The following is a 20380-nucleotide window of genomic DNA, read 5'->3' on the forward strand; positions in this document are numbered from 1 at the left end:
TTGGTTGACGCGCGGCCGGCCAACGCGCCGTCTAAATCCGCGTCTCTCTTCTGGAATTCTCAGGCGGGCAACGCTTTTGGTGAGCCGGCGGTCGCAATGAGCTGGAGCTTCCTGACCCGTCTGTTGGAGGAGATATCTCTGCACTCGACGTACCTGGGCAAGCTCTGGCTCACCACGTTCCTGATCTTGCGCATCATTTTAACACGTAGGCTTTCGCGACCAATATTATTCATAATAAAGGTTTTTGGGTTAGATCGCGTTTATTTATAAATGTGTCGTAACCCTCCACCACCCGATTAATAATGCGCATCATGCTGACTATCGCGGCGGGCGAATCCATCTACCACGACGAGCAGAGCTCGTTCATGTGCAACTCGCAACAGCCGGGCTGCACAAACGTCTGCTACGACTCCTTCGCTCCCCTCTCCTACGTGCGCTTCTGGATTTTTCAGATTATCACCGTGGCGGCGCCCAGCATTCTCTACCTCGCCTTCGCCATACACAGGATACAGAGGTCTAGTAGAGTTACGACGACGACGATAATCGTGATGATGATAATGACGATGAAGGCCCCCCCCCCCCCAAAAAAAAAACCTTAATTCCACTCTTTGTTTTGGTGAGAAGGATATTTTTAAACTTTCATTCCCGCGTCGTTATCCGCAGGTCAGAAGGCTCGACCGGCCACAAAAAGCACCGACGGACCGAGCAAGCCGAGGAGAATGTCCAAGCGGAGAAAGGAGGGGAGTTTGCCGACGAGGCTGGCGAGGTCAAGAAGAACGACCACAGATGGCACGACGGGCGCCGCGCGATCCCGGCCGACGGCCTCATGTGGGCGTACACGCTGCAGCTCGTCCTGCGCACGGTGGCCGAAGTGGGCTTCCTTCTGGGCCAGTACGTGATGTACGGCTTGGAGGTGATCCCCCGCTTCGAGTGCCCCCGCCGCCACCCTTGCCGCCACCGCGTCGACTGCTTCGTGTCGAGGCCCACGGAGAAAACCGTCTTCCTGTACGTGATGTACGCCGTGGGCGGCCTCAGCCTGGCTCTCGACCTGGCCGAGCTGTGGCACCTGGGGATGGGCGCCCTCGGGGACTTGTTGCCAGGCAGCCGAGCCAAGCGCCAGCAACGGTCAGGGCCGGATTAAGGTTCTTGTAGGCCCTAGACACTTCTGTCTCGTAGGCCTTTAGTCAGGGCCAGATTAATGTTCTTGTAGGCCCTAGACACTTCTGTCTCGTAGGCCTTCAGTCAGGGCTGGATTAATGTTCTTGTAGGGCCTTGACATTTCTATCTCGTAGGCCTTCAGTCAGGGCTGGAATAATGTTCTTGTAGGGCCTAGACACTTCTATCTCGTAGGCCTTCAGTCAGGGCCAGATTAAGGTTCTTGTAGGGCCTAGACACTTCTATCTCGTAGGCTTTCAGTCAGGGCCGGATTAAGGTTCTTGTAGGCCCTAGACACTTCTATCTCGTAGGCCTTCAGTCAGGGCCGGATTAATGTTCTTGTAGGCCCTAGACACTTCTATCTCGTAGGCCTTCAGTCAGGGCCGGATTAATGTTCTTGTAGGGCCTTGACACTTCTATCTCGTAGGCCTTCAGTCAGGGCTGGATTAAGGTTCTTGTAGGGCCTAGACACTTCTATCTCGTAGGCCTTCAGTCAGGGCCAGATTAAGGTTCTTGTAGGGCCTTGACACTTCTTTCTTGTAGGCCTTCAGTCAGGGCCAGATTAAGGTTCTTGTAGGGCGTAGACACTTCTATCTCGTAGGCCTTCAGTCAGGGCTGGATTAAGGTTCTTGTAGGGCCTTGACACTTCTATCTCGTAGGCCTTCAGTCAGGGCCGGATTGAGGTTTATTGTAGGCCCTAGACACTTCTGTCTCATAGGCCTTCAGTCAGGGCCGGATTAAGGTTCTTGTAGGCCCTAGACACTTATATCTCGTAGGCCTTCAGTCACGGCTGGATTAATGTTCTTGTAGGGCCTAGATACTTCTTTCTCATAGGCCTTCAGTCAGGGCCAGATTAAGGTTCTTGTAGGGCCTAGACACTTCTATCTCGTAGGCCTTCATTCAGGGCTGGATTAAGGTTCTTGTAGGGCCTTGACATTTCTATCTCGTAGGCCTTCAGTCAGGGCCGGATTAAGGTTCTTGTAGGGCCTTGACACTTCTATCTCGTAGGCCTTCAGTCAGGGCCGGATTAAGGTTCTTGTAGGGCCTAGACACTTCTATCTCGTAGGCCTTCAGTCAGGGCTGGATTAAGGTTCTTGTAGGGCCTAGAGACTTATATCTCGTAGGCCTTCAGTCAGGGCTAGATTAAGGTTCTTGTAGGCCCTAGACACTTCTATCTCATAGGCCTTCAGTCAGGGCTGGATTAATGTTCTTGTAGGCCCTAGACACTTCTATCTCGTAGGCCTTCAGTCACGGCTGGATTAATGTTCTTGTAGGGCCTAGATACTTCTATCTCGTAGGCCTTCAGTCAGGGCTGGATTAATGTTCTTGTAGGGCCTTGACATTTCTATCTCGTAGGCCTTCAGTCAGGGCTGGAATAATGTTCTTGTAGGGCCTAGACACTTCTATCTCGTAGGCCTTCAGTCAGGGCCAGATTAAGGTTCTTGTAGGGCCTAGACACTTCTATCTCGTAGGCCTTCAGTCAGGGCTGGATTAAGGTTCTTGTAGGCCCTAGACACTTCTGTCTCGTAGGCCTTCAGTCAGGGCTGGATTAATGTTCTTGTAGGGCCTTGACACTTATATCTCGTAGGCTTTCAGTCAGGGCCGGATTAAGGTTCTTGTAGGGCCTTGACACTTCTATCTCGTAGGCCTTCAGTCAGGGCCGGATTAATGTTCTTGTAGGCCCTAGACACTTCTATCTCGTAGGCCTTCAGTCAGGGCCGGATTAATGTTCTTGTAGGGCCTTGACACTTCTATCTCGTAGGCCTTCAGTCAGGGCTGGATTAAGGTTCTTGTAGGGCCTAGACACTTCTATCTCGTAGGCCTTCAGTCAGGGCCAGATTAAGGTTCTTGTAGGGCCTTGACACTTCTTTCTTGTAGGCCTTCAGTCAGGGCCAGATTAAGGTTCTTGTAGGGCGTAGACACTTCTATCTCGTAGGCCTTCAGTCAGGGCTGGATTAAGGTTCTTGTAGGGCCTTGACACTTCTATCTCGTAGGCCTTCAGTCAGGGCCGGATTGAGGTTTATTGTAGGCCCTAGACACTTCTGTCTCATAGGCCTTCAGTCAGGGCCGGATTAAGGTTCTTGTAGGCCCTAGACACTTATATCTCGTAGGCCTTCAGTCACGGCTGGATTAATGTTCTTGTAGGGCCTAGATACTTCTTTCTCATAGGCCTTCAGTCAGGGCCAGATTAAGGTTCTTGTAGGGCCTAGACACTTCTATCTCGTAGGCCTTCATTCAGGGCTGGATTAAGGTTCTTGTAGGGCCTTGACATTTCTATCTCGTAGGCCTTCAGTCAGGGCCGGATTAAGGTTCTTGTAGGGCCTTGACACTTCTATCTCGTAGGCCTTCAGTCAGGGCCGGATTAAGGTTCTTGTAGGGCCTAGACACTTCTATCTCGTAGGCCTTCAGTCAGGGCTGGATTAAGGTTCTTGTAGGGCCTAGAGACTTATATCTCGTAGGCCTTCAGTCAGGGCTAGATTAAGGTTCTTGTAGGCCCTAGACACTTCTATCTCATAGGCCTTCAGTCAGGGCTGGATTAATGTTCTTGTAGGCCCTAGACACTTCTATCTCGTAGGCCTTCAGTCACGGCTGGATTAATGTTCTTGTAGGGCCTAGATACTTCTATCTCATAGGCCTTCAGTCAGGGCCAGATTAAGGTTCTTGTAGGCCCTAGACACTTCTATCTCGTAGGCCTTCAGTCACGGCTGGATTAATGTTCTTGTAGGGCCTAGATACTTCTATCTCGTAGGCCTTCAGTCAGGGCCAGATTAAGGTTCTTGTAGGGCCTTGACACTTCTATCTCGTAGGCCTTCAGTCACGGCTGGATTAAGGTTCTTGTAGGGCCTTGACACTTCTATCTCGTAGGCCTTCAGTCAGGGCCAGATTAAGGTTCTTGTAGGGCCTTGACACTTCTATCTCGTAGGCCTTCAGTCAGGGCCAGATTAAGGTTCTTGTAGGCCCTAGACACTTCTATCTCGTAGGCCTTCAGTCAGGGCCGGATTGAGGTTTTTTGTAGGCCCTAGACACTTCTGTCTCATAGGCCTTCAGTAAGGGCTGGATTAAGGTTCTTGTAGGCCCTAGACACTTCTATCTCGTAGGCCTTCAGTCAGGGCCGGATTGAGGTTTATTGTAGGCCCTAGACACTTCTGTCTCATAGGCCTTCAGTAAGGGCTGGATTAAGGTTCTTGTAGGCCCTAGACACTTCTATCTCGTAGGCCTTCAGTCAGGGCTGGATTAAGGTTCTTGTAGGCCCTAGACACTTCTATCTCGTAGGCCTTCAGTCAGGGCCAGATTAAGGTTCTTGTAGGCCCTAGACACTTCTATCTCGTAGGCCTTCAGCGGTAATGTTCTACAGCTGCTACTGCTGCTAACCCATGTCACTAACTCCCTCCGCTGTCACTCGGCTTCCTTCACGCGGTACTTGAAACTGGACGTGCGTCGTCGCTGCTGACACGTTCATTACTTAGCCAGTGCCCTCGTTCGACGGGAGGGCGCGCTGCGTGCCCGCACTTCGGCAGATTCCTACTTGAAGTCATTGGGGAGAGGAGCAAAAATATATCACGCGAGGTAAGCCTCGAAATATCGAATGCGGAAATGTCTTCCGCTATTTATTTTTTGACCGCGGCTATCGCGTGGGATGCCGTTTGTTTTCACCGATAACAAATTCGACATCACCATGGGACCTCCCATGATGTAGCTGCACATGACGTAGCTGCTCACAACGAGCTCTCAATGTGCTGATAGTGGCATTGTGTCTGTGCTGTTCGCCTTTTGGCATCCTCTGGTCTAACACTGTTTGAGGCTAGGCTCTAAAGATAGCTCTCCCTGGTGTGGACCAATCAGTTTCAAAGACAATGCATCATATACTACCAGAGCATGTTTGTTTGCATGTTCACCACAAGTGTAGCGACATAAATGGTGTCACTACTCTGTAGCGACAGTAGCGAGTGAAGAGTGGTGCTGTATGCGTGGTGCCGCTCTATGGTACCAGAGTGAGCACGGCACGGAATGGCTCACTAGAGGGCAGGGTCCGGGTGTCGCTGAGGTCGGGTCAGGACATGATATCCTGGGTGAACCCGAGAGGGCACGTGACTGGACGAGGGGGCAAGGGGGGACGTGAGGGTTACGTGATAAGGACCCAGGGTCCATCCCGGAAGGATCTGGAAGGGGCGTGGCCAAGGGCAGAGCCGGCCACGCCCCCTCCCGGAAGGATCTGGAAGGGGGCGTGGGCAAGGGCAGAGCCGGCCACACAGTTATAAACCAAGTCCCGGGTGGGAGCGGGGCTGCTGGGTCAACTCTGGGAATGAAGCCGCCATCTAAGGTCCTCGGTCTCCGGTCTCCGCTAGTGGACCAGGCAGCGTGTTGAGCTGTCCTGGTCCGGTAATATAATTAGCTAAGTTGGGAGCGGTGGTTACCGCCCTATGTCGTCATCCTGTTGAGAGTTACCTGTTGCCTCCAGTTCTAGTGTGCGCCTAAATGGAACCCACCACACAAGTGCTGCGTGTGGTTAATGTGAACTTGATTCCATGCAAAAGGTTTCTATTTGGCGTTCCAACATCTGAACACAACTCGTGCTTTATTGCCAGAAAGGGTACGGGCTTCCTCCCTGACGCTCAAAACGTGCCGTTCCCGCTGCTACTGTCGTTGCCATGAACAGGATTGCGAACGGCGATCCTCCTCCTCCGCCTCCTCCTCCTCCTCGTCGCGCGGCCGAGACGGAGGAGGCCGCCCCCCGGCAGGTGGCGATAACGCCGGCGGCTGCGTCGCAGCTGCAAGGTTACCTGCGCGCGATACAGCGGCGGCTGGAGCTGACGGTTTCCCCACCACCCCGACGGGCCAGGGCAACGCGGGGATACGGGGAGAGCGGAGCAGGGAGAGGTGGGGGAGGCGGAGAGGGAGGACGGCGGGAGACTCCGGCCTTACGCTCGGCCGCGGTGGCCGTGAGCAAAAACCCCCAAGTGCAGCTCGGCAAGAAATACGAAGTGGCGGCGGTGGCAGACGAAGTAGGAGATTCCGGAGAAGAACAAGGAGAGGTCAAGGCCGCCTCTAGGAAGGGAATGGCCGTCCGAACGAAGAAATATCCAACCATCTCAGTTTAAGTTTCCTTACTCTTTGGTCCTTTCGGTAACGTCACGTCGGTAGAAATAAACATTGTACTTTTTATTCTTGGTTCTTTCGGTAAAGTCACCACGTAGAAGGGAAACTATAAAATAATACAAATATAAAGCAATAGAATTATCTTATTGTTTTATATTTTTTATTTTTTTATTTTATTGTTTCCCTTCTACGTGGTGACTTTACCAAAAGAACCAAAGAGTGTGAATCCCTGCAGTCGCGAAAGCTTCAAGTCGAGATTTAAGTTTCCTGTTTTGAGTTGAACGCCGAGTTATTCACGAATAAAGGTTTTCTCTTTTGGGGGGGTCAGATCTCGCTTGTGAGTTGTAGATATGTCGTTGAGCACTCCACCACCCGGCATCAGCCAGCAAGGTTGTGTCACGTAGACGAAACCTCGTGCCGGGTGGTTACTACTGCAGCCCACCAGTGTGTTTGAGAGAACAATTGTGAGCGTGGATTTATTCTCCCAACACTATACACTGCACTACTATACACTACACTATACACTACACACGGCACTATGCTTTACCCGACTATACACTATACTACTATACACATCACTACTATACATTACACTACTATACACTACACACAATACTGTACATTACACTACCATACACCACTATGCACTACACTATTATACACTACTCTACATCACTATACACTTTAGTAATATTCACTACTATACACTACACCAGTGGTTCTTAACCTGGGTTCGATCGAACCCCAGGGGTTCGGTGAGTCGATCTCAGGGGTTCGGCAGAGCCCCCGCCACGGAGGTCCGGACACACTTGAATTATTGTGTAAATTTGTGATGACACACACGGCCCGCTTGGCCATCACTGGCTGCAGATGATCATGCTACACTGCTTGGCCAATCAGCGCTGCGGGGAATTTAGTGCGTACTCAGTAGTCAACGTGTGACTGTTGTTGTACGTCGTGTGATTTCTTTAATATTTTATCCATACTAACTATGTCGGGCAAAAGAAGAAAGTGGTCGGACGAATATGTACAACATGGATTCTCATGTATCACGGAACGTGATGGGAGTGAGCGTCCTATCTGCATGATTTGCAACGCCAAGTTGAGCAACTCTAGTCTTGCACCGGCAAAACTAAAGGAACACTTCTTGAAGCTGCATGGAGACGGGGAATACAAGAACACAACACTTGCTGAATTCAGGGTGAAGAGAGCCAGATTCGATGAAAGGGCCACTCTGCCTGCTCTTGGATTTGTACCTGTTAACAAACCGATCCTGACAGCATCGTACGAAGTTGCTTACCTGATCGCAAAGCAGGGCAAGCCACACACCATTGGTGAAACACTTGTGAAACCAGCTGCATTAAAGATGGCGAATCTGATACTCGGAACAGTGGCCGAAGGTAAATTATCCCAAATTCCCCTTTCAAATGACACCGTCAGTGACAGAATAGAAGACATGAGTAAAGACATCTTGGCTCAAGTAGTCGCGGATCTGATTTCAAGCCCGGCAAAATTCAGCCTTCAACTCGACGAAACCACAGACGTTTCTGATCTAAGCCAGCTTGCTGTTTTTGTACGCTATGTGAAAGACGACATGATAAAAGAAGAGTTTTTTATTTTGTAAGCCTCTTACAACAACAACGAAGGCAGCCGATGTGAATAAGCTTGTGGATGACTTCTTCAGAGACAACAATCTTTCATGGGATATGGTTTCTGCAGTTTGTACGGACGGAGCTCCAGTCATGCTGGGAAGAAAGTCTGGTTTTGGTGCGCTAGTAAAGGCCGATGCACCACACATCATTGTGACGCATTGTATTCTGCACAGGCATGCGTTGGCAACAAAAACCTTACCTCCAAAAATGGCAGAAGTATTAAAAACTGGTGGAATGTGTGAACTATGTGCGAAAAAGTGCTCTGAGGCACCGCATCTTCAGTGAGCTGTGTAAAGAAATGGGCTCTGAATTTGAGGTACTTCTGCTCCATTCTAATATTCGGTGGTTATCCCGGGGACAGGTGCTGAATCGTGTTTTTGCCATGCGTGTGGAATTAGCCCTGTTTTTGCAAGAGCACCAACACTGCCATGCAGATTGCTTCAAAAATCCTGAGTTCATTCTCATTTTAGCGTACATGGCTGATATATTCGCAGCTCTCAATCATCTCAATCAGCAGATGCAGGGTGGTGGAGTCAATATCATGGAAGCGGAAGAACACCTGAAGGCTTTTAAAAAAAAGCTACCATTATGGAAACGACGAACAGAGAACAATAACTTCGCAAACTTCCCGCTTCTGGACGACTGTGCAAGTAAGATCGAAGATGTGTCTGGAATCGGAGATATTTCTGTATCCACGGAACTGAAGCAAACAATTGCCACGCACTTAGATGAGCTTGCAAAGTCTCTCGACGGATATTTCCCTACAAGAGAGTCATATCCAGCATGGGTGAGACAGCCGTTCACGTTTGCTGTTGAAGCAGCAGATGTCAATGATGAATTCCTCGACGAAATCATTGAAATTCAGCAGAGCCAGGTTCAACAGCAACTCTTCAGAACAACAACGCTCTCAACGTTTTGGTGTCGACAAATGAACAAGTATCCAGTTATTGCTAAGAAAGCCCTGGATTTTTTTATACCATTTGTTACAACATATCTTTGTGAGCAATCCTTTTCGAGGATGCTGGACATAAAAACGAAGAAAAGGAACAGACTTTGCTGTGAAAATGACATGAGAGTGGCACTTGCCAAGGTGAAGCCACGCATATCTGAACTGATCTCTCAAAGGCAACAGCAGAAGTCACATTGATTTCCAGGTATGTAATTTGTTGTGAGTTTATGCATTGTGTTGGTTTTATTCTTTGAACAAGTTAATGTTCATGCACAGCTCATTTTGTGTACCAGTAAAAAACATATCTTTGTCTTGAATTTGAAAAAAATTACATTTTATTTTTCACTAAAGAGGGGTTCGGTGAATGCGCATATGAAACTGGTGGGGTTCGGTACCTCCAACAAGGTTAAGAACCACTGCACTACACTATACGCTGCTATACACCACAGTAATATAGGCTACACTACTATACAATACGCTATACACTGCACTATACACTACTAAACACTGCACTATACACTACTATACATCACTATACACTATAGTAATATACACTGCTATACACGACACTATACACTGCTATACAGAGTAATATAGGCTACACTACTATACACTACACTATACACTGCACTATACACTACTATACATCACTATACACTATAGGAATATACCTTGCTATACACTACACTATACGCTGCTATACACAGTAATATAGGCTACACTACTATACACTACACTATACACTACACACAATAATGTACACTACACTACCATACACCAATATACACCACTACTATACAGCACTATACACTAGTAATATACACTACTATACACTACACTGCACTATACACTTCTATACATCACTATACACTAGTAATATACACTGCTATACACTACACTATACCCTGCTATACACCACAGTAATATAGGCTACACTACTATACACTACACACAATACTGTATACTACACTACTATACACAATAGCATCAGGAAAACTCCTTTCATCAATCGACTGGCAAGTCTTTTTGAGGCCCTTGGAGCCGACCGCCCACCTATTGCGTTGACCCTCAATGCCGCCAAACATTCACAAACTCCTAAAAACCGTTCACTCGATGCTTTCGGTAAAGTCACGTAGAAGAGAAATAATAAAATAATAAAACAATAAAATTCTCACGACGTTTCGATTGCTAAACAAACATGCAATCATCAGCAGGTGTGAAATCCACAGCGAGAAGATTTTGAAAAAAAAAGTGGCGTTTTTTTAATGATGATTGCAAATGTTGTGAGAATGATTTTTTTTAAATATTTTTATTATTTTATTGTTTCCCTTCTACGTGGTGGTGACTTTACCGAGAGAACCAAGAATATGAATCCCTGCAGTCACGGAAGCTTTAAATCTACATTTAAATCCTAAAAACCGCTTGTATTACAACTTTAAAAAAGGAAACTGGCCACTTTTCACTTATGATTCAGAATAATTATTCACCGACAACATCAACCATAGCCACACATCCGCAAATAACTCTGAAAAGAATTTCAGAAACATCATCGCGACTACCACCAAGCACACCGTCGCTGGGGGGTTGCTGCAAGCAACACCTTCCCTGCCTCCCTAAACAAGCCTCAACGCTAATAAACCAACGGAACACCATTAGGACAAACAATCCTACATCACCACAAATCTCCCGGCCTTCAATATTGAAATCACAATGCTAATCAATCAAGCCAAAACAGGGAACGCTGGCACGAGTTTGTCGAATCTTTTGAACACCGCCAAAACTCATCAAAACTTTGGAAGACCATCAAAGCCTTAGACGGACACTCCAAACCGCCAATTGCACAACCACTTTCAACAACATATCCGATCTTGAAACTACTGGTACCAGTCATCGGCAAGTCCACTCAGCTCCACGTCCTCCTGTACCATGTCACTCCATCTCTTCTCTGGCCCGGGCCGCGCCCGTTTAGCCCCCTCTATCCGGCAGAACAAAAGCTGTTTAGGCATGCCGGACCACAGACACACACACACAAACTTACCCACTCACCCACCCACCCACTCACCCACCCACCCACTCACCCACCAACCCACTCACCCACCCAACTACTCACCCACCCACCCACTCACCCACCCACTCACTCACCCACTCACCCACCCACTCACTCACCCACCCACTCACCCACCAACCCACTCACCCACCCAACTACTCATCCACCAACCCACTCACCCACTCACCCACTCACTCACCCACTCACCCACCCACTCACTCACCCACTCACTCACCTACTCACCCACCAACCCACTCACCCAACTACTCACCCACCCACTCACCCACCCACCCACTCACCCACCAACCCACTCACTCACCCACTCACTCACTCACCCACCCACTCACTCACTCACCCACTCACCCACCCACTCACCCACCCACGCACTCACCCAACTACTCACCCACCCACCAACCCCCCCTCCCTCCGTGTCTCCTCACCAGGCGATCCAGCAGCTGCTGGAGCTGCCGCTGAACCTGGCCCTGGTGTCCCCGGCGCACACCCCCAACTGGGAGCTGGTGAGCGATGTGGTGAACGTGGTGAGCCGCGTCTACCGCTCACCCAAGCACTGCCGCTCGCGCTACGAGGCCGTTGTGGTGCCACGCGAGGAGGGCAAGGTGGGTGGCTGGGTGGGGGGGTGGGTGGGTAAGTGAGTGGGTGGCTGGGTGGGTGGGTAAGTGGGTTGGTGGGTGGGTGAATGGGTGAATGGGTGGCTGGGTGAGTGAGTGGGTGAGCTGACTATCACCATGGTGACGGTGGTGGTGAGCTGACTGTCACCGTGGTGATGGTGATGGTGAGCTGACTGTTACCATGGTGACGGTGGTGGTGAGCTGACTGTCACCATAGTGATGGTGAGCTGACGGTGATGGTGAGCTGACTGTCACCATGGTGACGGTGATGGTGAGCTGACTGTCATCATGGTGACGGTGATGGTGAGCTGACTGTCACCATGGTGACGGTGATGGTGAGCTGACTGTCACCATGGTGACGGTGGTGGCGAGTTGACTGTCACCATGCTGATGGTGAGCTGACGGTGAGCTGACTGTCACCATGGTGATGGTGAGCTGACGGTGATGGTGAGCTGACTGTCACCATGGTGGTGGTGAGCTCACCATCACCATGGTGACGGTGGTGGTGAGCTGCTGACCGTCTTCGTGCCTTCAATGTCTCCCCCAGCTCCTCTACGACTTCCACCCCAAGAAGAAGCAGAAGACCAAAGGCGTCTACAAGGTGAGTGGCTGGTGAGCGAGCCGCTGGTGAGTGGGTGAGCGGGTGGGTGAGTGGGCGAGCGGGTGGGTGAGCGGATGGGTGGGTGGGTGAGTGGGCAGGCGGGCAAGCGGGTGGGTGGGTGAGTGGGTGAGCGGGCGAGCGAGCCGCGGGTGAGCCGGTGAGTAGGCGAGTGAGCGGGTGAGCAGGTGAGCTAAGTGGGTCTCATGGTGATGGTGGTGGTGGTGATGATGATGGCGGCGATGATGATGGCTGTAGTGGGTCTCATGGTGGTGGTGATGATGATGGCGGCGATGATGATGGCTGTAGTGGGTCTCATGGTGGTGGTGATGATGATCATTTGACTGCTTCCCTCCCTCCCCCTCCCTCCCCTCCCTCCCCGCGTAGACGAAGAGCAGGCAGCCGCTGTGCACCAGCCAGATCTTCGCGCAGGACGAGCACACGGCTCAGACGGAGCTCTTCTCTGCCAAGTTTGAGCTGGCGCGGAGCAGCGCTGCCAAGCGCAGGATGTCACTCAAACCCGTGTGGGTGCCCGCACGCTCACCCACCCACTCACTCGCTCACCCACTCACTCACTCACCCACTCACTCACTCACCGACCCACTCACTCACCCACTCACTTACTCATCCACTCACTCACCCACCCACTCACTCACCCACTCACTCACCCACCCACCCACCCACTCACTCACTCACCCACTCACTTACTCACCCACTCACTCACCCACCCACCCACCCACTCACTCACCCACCCACTCACTCACCTGCCCACTCACTCACTCACCAACTCACCCGCCCACTCACCCACCCACTCACCTGCCCACTCACCCACCCACCCACTCACCCACTCACTCACCCACTCACCCACCCACCCACTCACTCACCCACTCACCCACCCACTCACTCACCCACCCACTCACTCACTCACTCACTCGCCCACCCACCCACACACTCACCCACTCACCCACCCACTCACTCACTCATCCACTCACTCACCCGCCCACTCACCCACCCACCCACTCACTCACCCATTCACTCGCCCACCCACCCACACACACACTCTTCCACCCACTCGCCCACCCACCCACACACACACTCTTCCACCCACTCACCCACCCACTCACTCACCCACTCACTCGCCTACCCACCCACCCACTCACTCACCCACTCACTCACTCACCCACCCACTCACCTACCCACTCACCCACCCACCCACCCATTCACCCACCCACCCACTCACTCACCCACTCACCCACCCACCCACTCACTCACCCACTCACCCACCCACTCACCCACCCACCCACTCACTCACTCATCCACTCACCCGCCCACTCACCCACTCACCCGCCCACCCACCCACACACACACTCTTCCACCCACTCACCCACCCACTCACTCACCCACTCACTCACCTACCCACCCACTCACTCACCCACTCACCCACTCACTCGCCCACTCACCCACTCACTCACCCACAAACTCACCCACCCACCCGCTCATCCACTCACTCACCCGCCCCCTCTGACGTCGCGTGTGCGTGCGTGCGCGTGCGTGTGTCTACGTGTGCGTGCGTGCGCGTGCGTGTGTCTACGTGTGTGCGTGTGTGTGTCTGCGTGCGTGCGTGCGTGTGTCTGTGCATGTCTGTGTATCTGCGTGCGTGTGTCTGTGCATGTGTGTGTGTCTGCGTGCGTGTGCGTGTGTGTCTGCGTGCGTGCGTGTGTGTCTGTGCATGTGTGTGTGTCTGCGTGCGTGTGTGTGTGTGTCTGTGCATGTGTGTGTGTCTGCGTGCGTGTGTCTGTGCATGTGTGTGTGTCTGCGTGCGTGTGCGTGTGTGTGTCTGTGCATGTGTGTGTGTCTGCGTGCGTGCGTGTGTGCGTCTGCGTGCGTGCGTCTGTGTGTCTGTGCATGTGTGTGTGTCTGCGTGCGTGTGTGTGTGTGTCTGCGTGCGTGTGTGTGACTTTGTGTGTGTGTGACTGTGTGTGTGTGTGCTGCGCTCTTTTCAGGTTGGGGACAAATCTCTTCCAGAAGAATCCCAAGCACGTGTCGGTGCCGTCGGAGAGGTGAGCACCCCACACCGCTGATGGTGATGATGGTGATGGTGTTGATGGTGTTGATGATGGTGTTGATGATGGTGTTGATGGTGTTGATGATGGTGTTGATGGTGTTGATGATGGTGTTGATGGTGTTGATGATGGTGTTGATGGTGTTGATGATGGTGTTGATGGTGTTGATGATGGTGTTGATGGTGTTGTTTATGGTGTTGATGTTGTTGATGGTGTTGTTGATGGTGTTGTTGATGGTTTTGATGTTGTTGATCGTGTTGATGGTGTTGATGCTATTGATAGTGTTGTTTATGGTGTTGATGGTGTTGATGGTGTTGATGATGGTGTTGATGGTGTTGTTTATGGTGTTGATGTTGTTGATGGTGTTGTTGATGGTGTTGTTGATGGTTTTGATGTTGTTGATCGTGTTGATGGTGTTGATGCTATTGATAGTGTTGTTTATGGTGTTGATGTTGTTGATGTTGTTGATGTTGTTGATGGTATTGATAGTGTTGTTGATGTTGTTGATGGTGTTTTTGATGTTGTTGTTGATGTTGTTGATGTTGTTGCAGCGGTATCAGCTACGAGACGCCGCTGTCACCTGTCCAGGTGGCAGCGCTCAGGGCGGAGAGAATCGCTAAGGAGAAGAAGCTGAGAGTGGGGGTGGGGGGGGAGAGTGGGGGGAGAGTGGGGGGAGGGTGGGGGGAGAGTGGGGGGAGAGTGGGGCGATGGTGGGTGACTAAGTGCATGGGTGAGTGGTGGGTGAATGGGTGAACATGCAAACACACATGACTCTGATAATAACAATATGATGCATTGTCTTCAATAACAATGTAACTATTACACTAGGATGTATTGTCTTTAATAACAATGTAACTGTAACAATATGATGCATTGTCTTTAATAACAATGTAACTATAACACTAGGATACATTGTCTTCAATAACAATGTAACTATTACAATAGGTTACATTGTCTTCAATAACAATGTAACTATTACAATATGATGAATTGTCTTCAATAACAATGTAACTATAACAATATGATCCATTGTCTTCAATAACATTGTAACTATAACACTAGGATACATTGTCTTAAATAACAATGTAACTATAACAATATGATGAATTGTCTTCAATAACAATGTAACTATAACAATAGGATGCATTGCCTTTAATAACAATGTACAGTGAGGGATAAAAGTATTTGATCCCCTGCTGATTTTGTACGTTTGCCCACTGACAAAAAAATGGTCAGTCTATAATTTTAATGGTAGGTTTATTTGAACAGTGAGAGACAGAATAACAACAACAAAATCCAGAAAAAAAAGCATTTCAAAAATGTAATAAATGTATTTGCATTTTTATGAGGGAAATAAGTATTTGACCCCTCTGCAAAACATGACTTAGTACTTGGTGGCAAAACCCTTGTTGGCAATCACAGAGGTCAGATGTTTCTTGTAGTTGGCCACCAGATTTGCACACATCTCAGGCGGGATTTTGTGCCACTCCTCTTTGCAGATCTTCTCCAAGTCATTAAGGTTTCGAGGCTGACGTTTGGCAACTCGAACCTTCAGCTCCCTCCACAGATTTTCTATGGGATTAAGGTCTGGAGACTGGCTAGGCCACTCCAGGACCTTAATGTGCTTCTTCTTGAGCCACTCCTTTGTTGCCTTGGCCGTGTGTTTTGGGTCATTGTCATGCTGGAATACCCATCCACGACCCATTTTCAATGCCCTGGCTGAGGGAAGGAGGTTCTCACCCAAGATTTGACGGTATATGGCCCCGTCCATCGTCCCTTTGATACAGTGAAGTTGTTCTGTCCCCTTAGCAGAAAAACACCCCCAAAGCATAATGTTTCCACCTCCATGTTTGACGGTGGGGATGGTGTTCTTGGGGTCATAGGCAGCATTCCTCCTCCTCCAAACACGGCGAGTTGAGTTGATGCCAAAGAGCTCCATTTTGGTCTCATCTTACCACAACACTTTCACCCAGTTGTCCTCTGAATCATTCAGATGTTCATTGGCAAACTTCAGATGGTCATGTATATGTGCTTTCTTGAGCAGGGGGACTTTGCGGGCGATGCAGGATTTCCTTCACGGCGTAGTGTGTTACCAATTGTTTTCTTGGTGACTGTGGTCCCAGCTGCCTTGAGATCATTGACAAGATCCTCCCGTGTAGTTCTGGGCTGATTCCTCACCGTTCTCATGATCATTGCAGCTCCACGAGGTGAGAACTTGCATGGAGCCCCAGGCCGAGGGAGATTGGCAGTTCTTTTGTGTTTCTTCCATTTGCGAATAATCGCACCAACTGTTGTCACCTTCTCACCAAGCTGCTTGGCAATGGTCTTGTAGCCCATTCCAGCCTTGTGTAGGTCTACAATCTTGTCCCTGACATCCTTGGAGAGCTCTTTGGTCTTGGCCATGGTGGAGAGTTTGGAATCTGATTGATTGATTGCTTCTGTGGACAGGTGTCTTTTATACAGGTAACAAGCTGAGATTAGGAGCACTCCCTTTAAGAGTGTGCTCCTAATCGCAGCTCGTTACCTGTATAAAAGACACCTGGGAGCCAAAAATGTTTCTAATTGAGAGGGGGTCAAATACTTATTTCCCTCATTAAAATGCAAATTAATTTATAACATTATTAACATGCGTTTTTCTGGATTTTTTTGTTGTTTTTCTGTCTCTCACTGTTCAAATACACCTACCATTAAAATTGTAGACTGATAATTTCTTTATCAGTGAGCAAACGTACAAAATCAGCAAGGAATCAAATACTTTTTTCCCTCACTGTACCTGTCACCGGATAAGTAAGAGTGAAATAAAATTACTTGGCTAAAAATCATTGCTAATCCCATTTTATAAGAATGCATTTTTCCTTGTGGGATGCTTTGGTCTCTAATTATATTCTACCAGGTTCAACGCGTTTTTCCAAGATGCATTTTTGTTCATAGGTTGCATTGACCAATTCACACAGTTTTCCTGTGCAGCAGAAGTGTTATTTTTACATCACCATAATGATTTAGAAATACAATACTATGTTACTTGATGATGATGACGACGACAATGTTGATATGCAGTATTTACTTTTTTTAATGGAAAATAATACAAAAATAAAACTGAGACACCTTTATATATCATCATCGTCATCATCATCAGCCATGGTCAATGAATGGAGGCCTCCCCAACCCACCACCTTTGACGATGCTATGATGTAATAATCCAACTATGACCTGCACACGAGCTGATTTCATTGCTCCATCTCCCAACTGATGCGTTACATTCTTTGACTGCTATGCCTGTTAACAATGGTTACTTTACAAATAATTCTGGTCCCACCATATGGTGTTGTTCAGGAGATTAATTTGCTAATTGACATTGTTTTGATCTCTCAGTTGTTCAGCAACAGCACTTGCATGTAACAACAATAATATATCTTCATCAACATCACGATACACTAAATATGAGCTTGGGTAAACAATGATCTTTTAATGATTTATATGTGCTGATCTCTCATTGCTTAGCTTATTGAAAATGTGGAGGAAGATACCGTATTATAGACCAAAAAATATCCATAATATACAATCACAAAGCAAACATTGTGTGTCATTGCCGAGTACATGATATGAACTGGATAATGCAATAATTGATTCACATTCTAATACATACGTGTGCACATCTGTTAATATTTTTTTCACCTTAAATTTAGTATGCGTGGAGAACGTCTTTCACACCGTACGTAGCCAACCGTCCTATAATCGGAGCTGCGACATGATTCCCTGATTGCATGTGCATCCATGTGTTGCTTTGTGCTCGAATTGCTTTTTTTTTCATCGTCAACAGTTACAACAATAAACGCACATCAGTGCTTTAATCAAGCATTCTTATTTTCAGTGGTCGTGGGTGCTGTGTCAAATTATTTCCATGCATTTAGGGAGATTTTAACTTGGGGACAAATGATCAGAGTAGGTTACATGTCAAGACGTTATGTAAAGACCGTGAGAGGTCGCTTAGTATATCAACTAAATGTTGCAAATTCTTGGTTCTTTCGGTAAAGTCACGTAGAAGGGAAACAATCAAATAATAAAAATATAAAACAATAAAATTCTCGCTAGAAGGGAAACAATAAAATAATAAAAATATAAAACAATAAAATTCTCTATTATTTTATTGTCTTCCCTTCTACGTGGTGGTGACTTTACCGAAAGAACCAAGAATATGAATCCCTGCAGTCACGAAAGCTTTAAATCAACAATTTAAATGTTGCAAGTTTGACAAATGAAAGAAAGTAAATTGAGTTATGTAGAAAAAACAGCTTGCACAAGCTTCTGCCCACCCCCCAGCACACAAATCCTCCCAATCCCCCCCCCCCCACTTCTCCCTTTCCACCTCCCCACCAGTATATAGCAGCCTATAAATGAAATATGCAAATAAAACAATATGCAGCAAAATCTTGGTTGCATGCTCGTTTCAAATTATTTGAATGATAAACAAAGCTTCGAGGGTTATTTTGCATTTTAGTAAATACCATAACCAAGCAAATGTGAAATAGAATTGAGAGTCAAATGACTTATCATCAAAGTCATTCTCTATCCGCTTCTGGAAGAAGGCCTTCCAATGTCCATCTCTCAATTGTCTTGCGAGTGATCAGAAACAATGATCAGGAACGGAACTCACACTGACAAATCAAATGTAACAATCGCACACGTTGGGAATTTCACTGCGAGACAGAAAGCGGAACACAAAATGGATGGGCACAAGTGCGAGTAGAGCATATAAGTACAGTACAACAATGGATCCTTCAGCTGACCACCTTGCACCCCTGCAGCTGCCCATGCCAACCTGCTATGCGTGTGGTCAGCACTGCGCCAGCAACATCCAAGTTAAAACCTGATTATCTTCCAGGATTTGACTAGATCGGGTACATTCTGGGTTATTTGGGCATAGCTGCTGATGATGATGATGATTGAAAAGTTTTCATCCTGTGAACAAACGTAGCCCCCTATTATGGGAATGTGGAAATTTCACCTTGTTTGGTTGCTGGCATTGGTGATGAGAGTCACTCGATGCTTTTTACGTGAGCAAGAAAACACTTCGTATTTTTTTGACAAATTGTACGTGATTTAAATAATATGAACAAACTGCCTTGTATTCCTGGTTCTTTCGGTAAAGTCACCACCGCGTAGAAGAGACACAACAAAAACAGGTCCCTGCAGGGTGGGCTGGTAGGAACATTGGAATTTTGCGCAATTTGATGACATTGTTACTCCCAAATGTTGGGTGCAATAAGACATATCAAGTCTCTGCGCTGTCTATTGCTGATTTTACACCCAACAGCACGAGATTTCACTTCGTTAAAGTATTGAAAGGGGACGGACGGACGGACACATTAATCTATTGCAGGCTGGTACACTCAGTTTACAACTTCGTTCCTACCAGTATAATAAAAATATAAAACAATACAATCCTCATGACGTTTCGACTGCAACACAAGCAATCATCATCAGGTGTGAAAACCACAGCAAGAAATTTTGAAAAAAGTGGCGGTTATTTTTAACGTTAGCACCACGGAGAGCGATTTGGCAGTGATTCAGATGGACGAGTCCATCTATGTTCGGAAAAGAGGAGGGGAGGAGACGAAAATAATGGATGCGGTCTGAAAGTCACCGTAAACGTTAAAAACAAACGCAATTTTTTTCAAATTTTCTTGCTGTGGTTTTCACACCTGATGATGATTGCTTGTGTTGCAGTCGAAACTTCGTGAGAATTTTATTGTTTTATATTTTTATTATTTTATTGTTTCCCTTCTACGTGGTGACTTTACCAAAAGAACCAAGAATATTAATCCCTGCAGTCACGAAAGCTTTAAATCAAAATGTAAACTGCCTTGTATTTGGTTTAACACGTGGTAGGCTTTCGTGACCAATATCATCCCATAATACAGATTTTTTTGCGTTAGATCGTGTCAATATATAAATGTTGTGTCGTTAAACCCGCCACCACCCGACACAGCCAATAAGTAAGGTTTGTCACGTGAACAGAACGTGCCAATTCGTTACTGGTACAGCACATCGGAGCGTTGGAGCGCACAATCACAACATTTACAATCTGAGTACGACGTTTCGCTAGTAATTATGTAGTGTTGTAAGGACGAGCAGACTTCTTTAGGAGGCACACTCTGTTTATTGTATTATTTCCTTATACAACGCTTAA

General features: G+C 47.9%; 2 protein-coding genes across 2 annotated transcripts; both read left to right on the top strand.

Annotated features, from left to right (window-relative positions):
- Positions 1 to 311: 311 nt before the first annotated feature.
- On the top strand, positions 312 to 6581 carry LOC142917465 (gap junction gamma-1 protein-like). Its single transcript, XM_076062150.1, has 3 exons — positions 312 to 514; positions 664 to 1125; positions 5813 to 6581. Exons 1-3 carry the CDS (start codon positions 312 to 314, stop codon positions 6252 to 6254), a joined length of 1107 nt encoding a protein of 368 aa, XP_075918265.1. The 3' UTR covers positions 6255 to 6581.
- Positions 6582 to 9924: 3343 nt separating this feature from the next.
- LOC142917466 (E1A-binding protein p400-like) lies at positions 9925 to 18937 on the top strand. Its single transcript, XM_076062151.1, has 7 exons — positions 9925 to 9975; positions 11344 to 11517; positions 12077 to 12130; positions 12515 to 12651; positions 14131 to 14187; positions 14742 to 14826; positions 18899 to 18937. The coding sequence occupies exons 1-7, from the start codon at positions 9925 to 9927 to the stop codon at positions 18935 to 18937; spliced, it is 597 nt and encodes a 198-aa protein (XP_075918266.1).
- The last annotated feature ends 1443 nt before the right edge of the window (positions 18938 to 20380 follow it).

The sequence above is a fragment of the Petromyzon marinus genome, unplaced genomic scaffold, assembly GCF_048934315.1.
Source record: "Petromyzon marinus isolate PM22_M1 ecotype Great Lakes invasive population unplaced genomic scaffold, UKy_Petmar_22M1.pri1.0 PM_G_Scaffold_51, whole genome shotgun sequence".
Taxonomy (NCBI): Eukaryota; Metazoa; Chordata; class Hyperoartia; order Petromyzontiformes; family Petromyzontidae; genus Petromyzon; species Petromyzon marinus.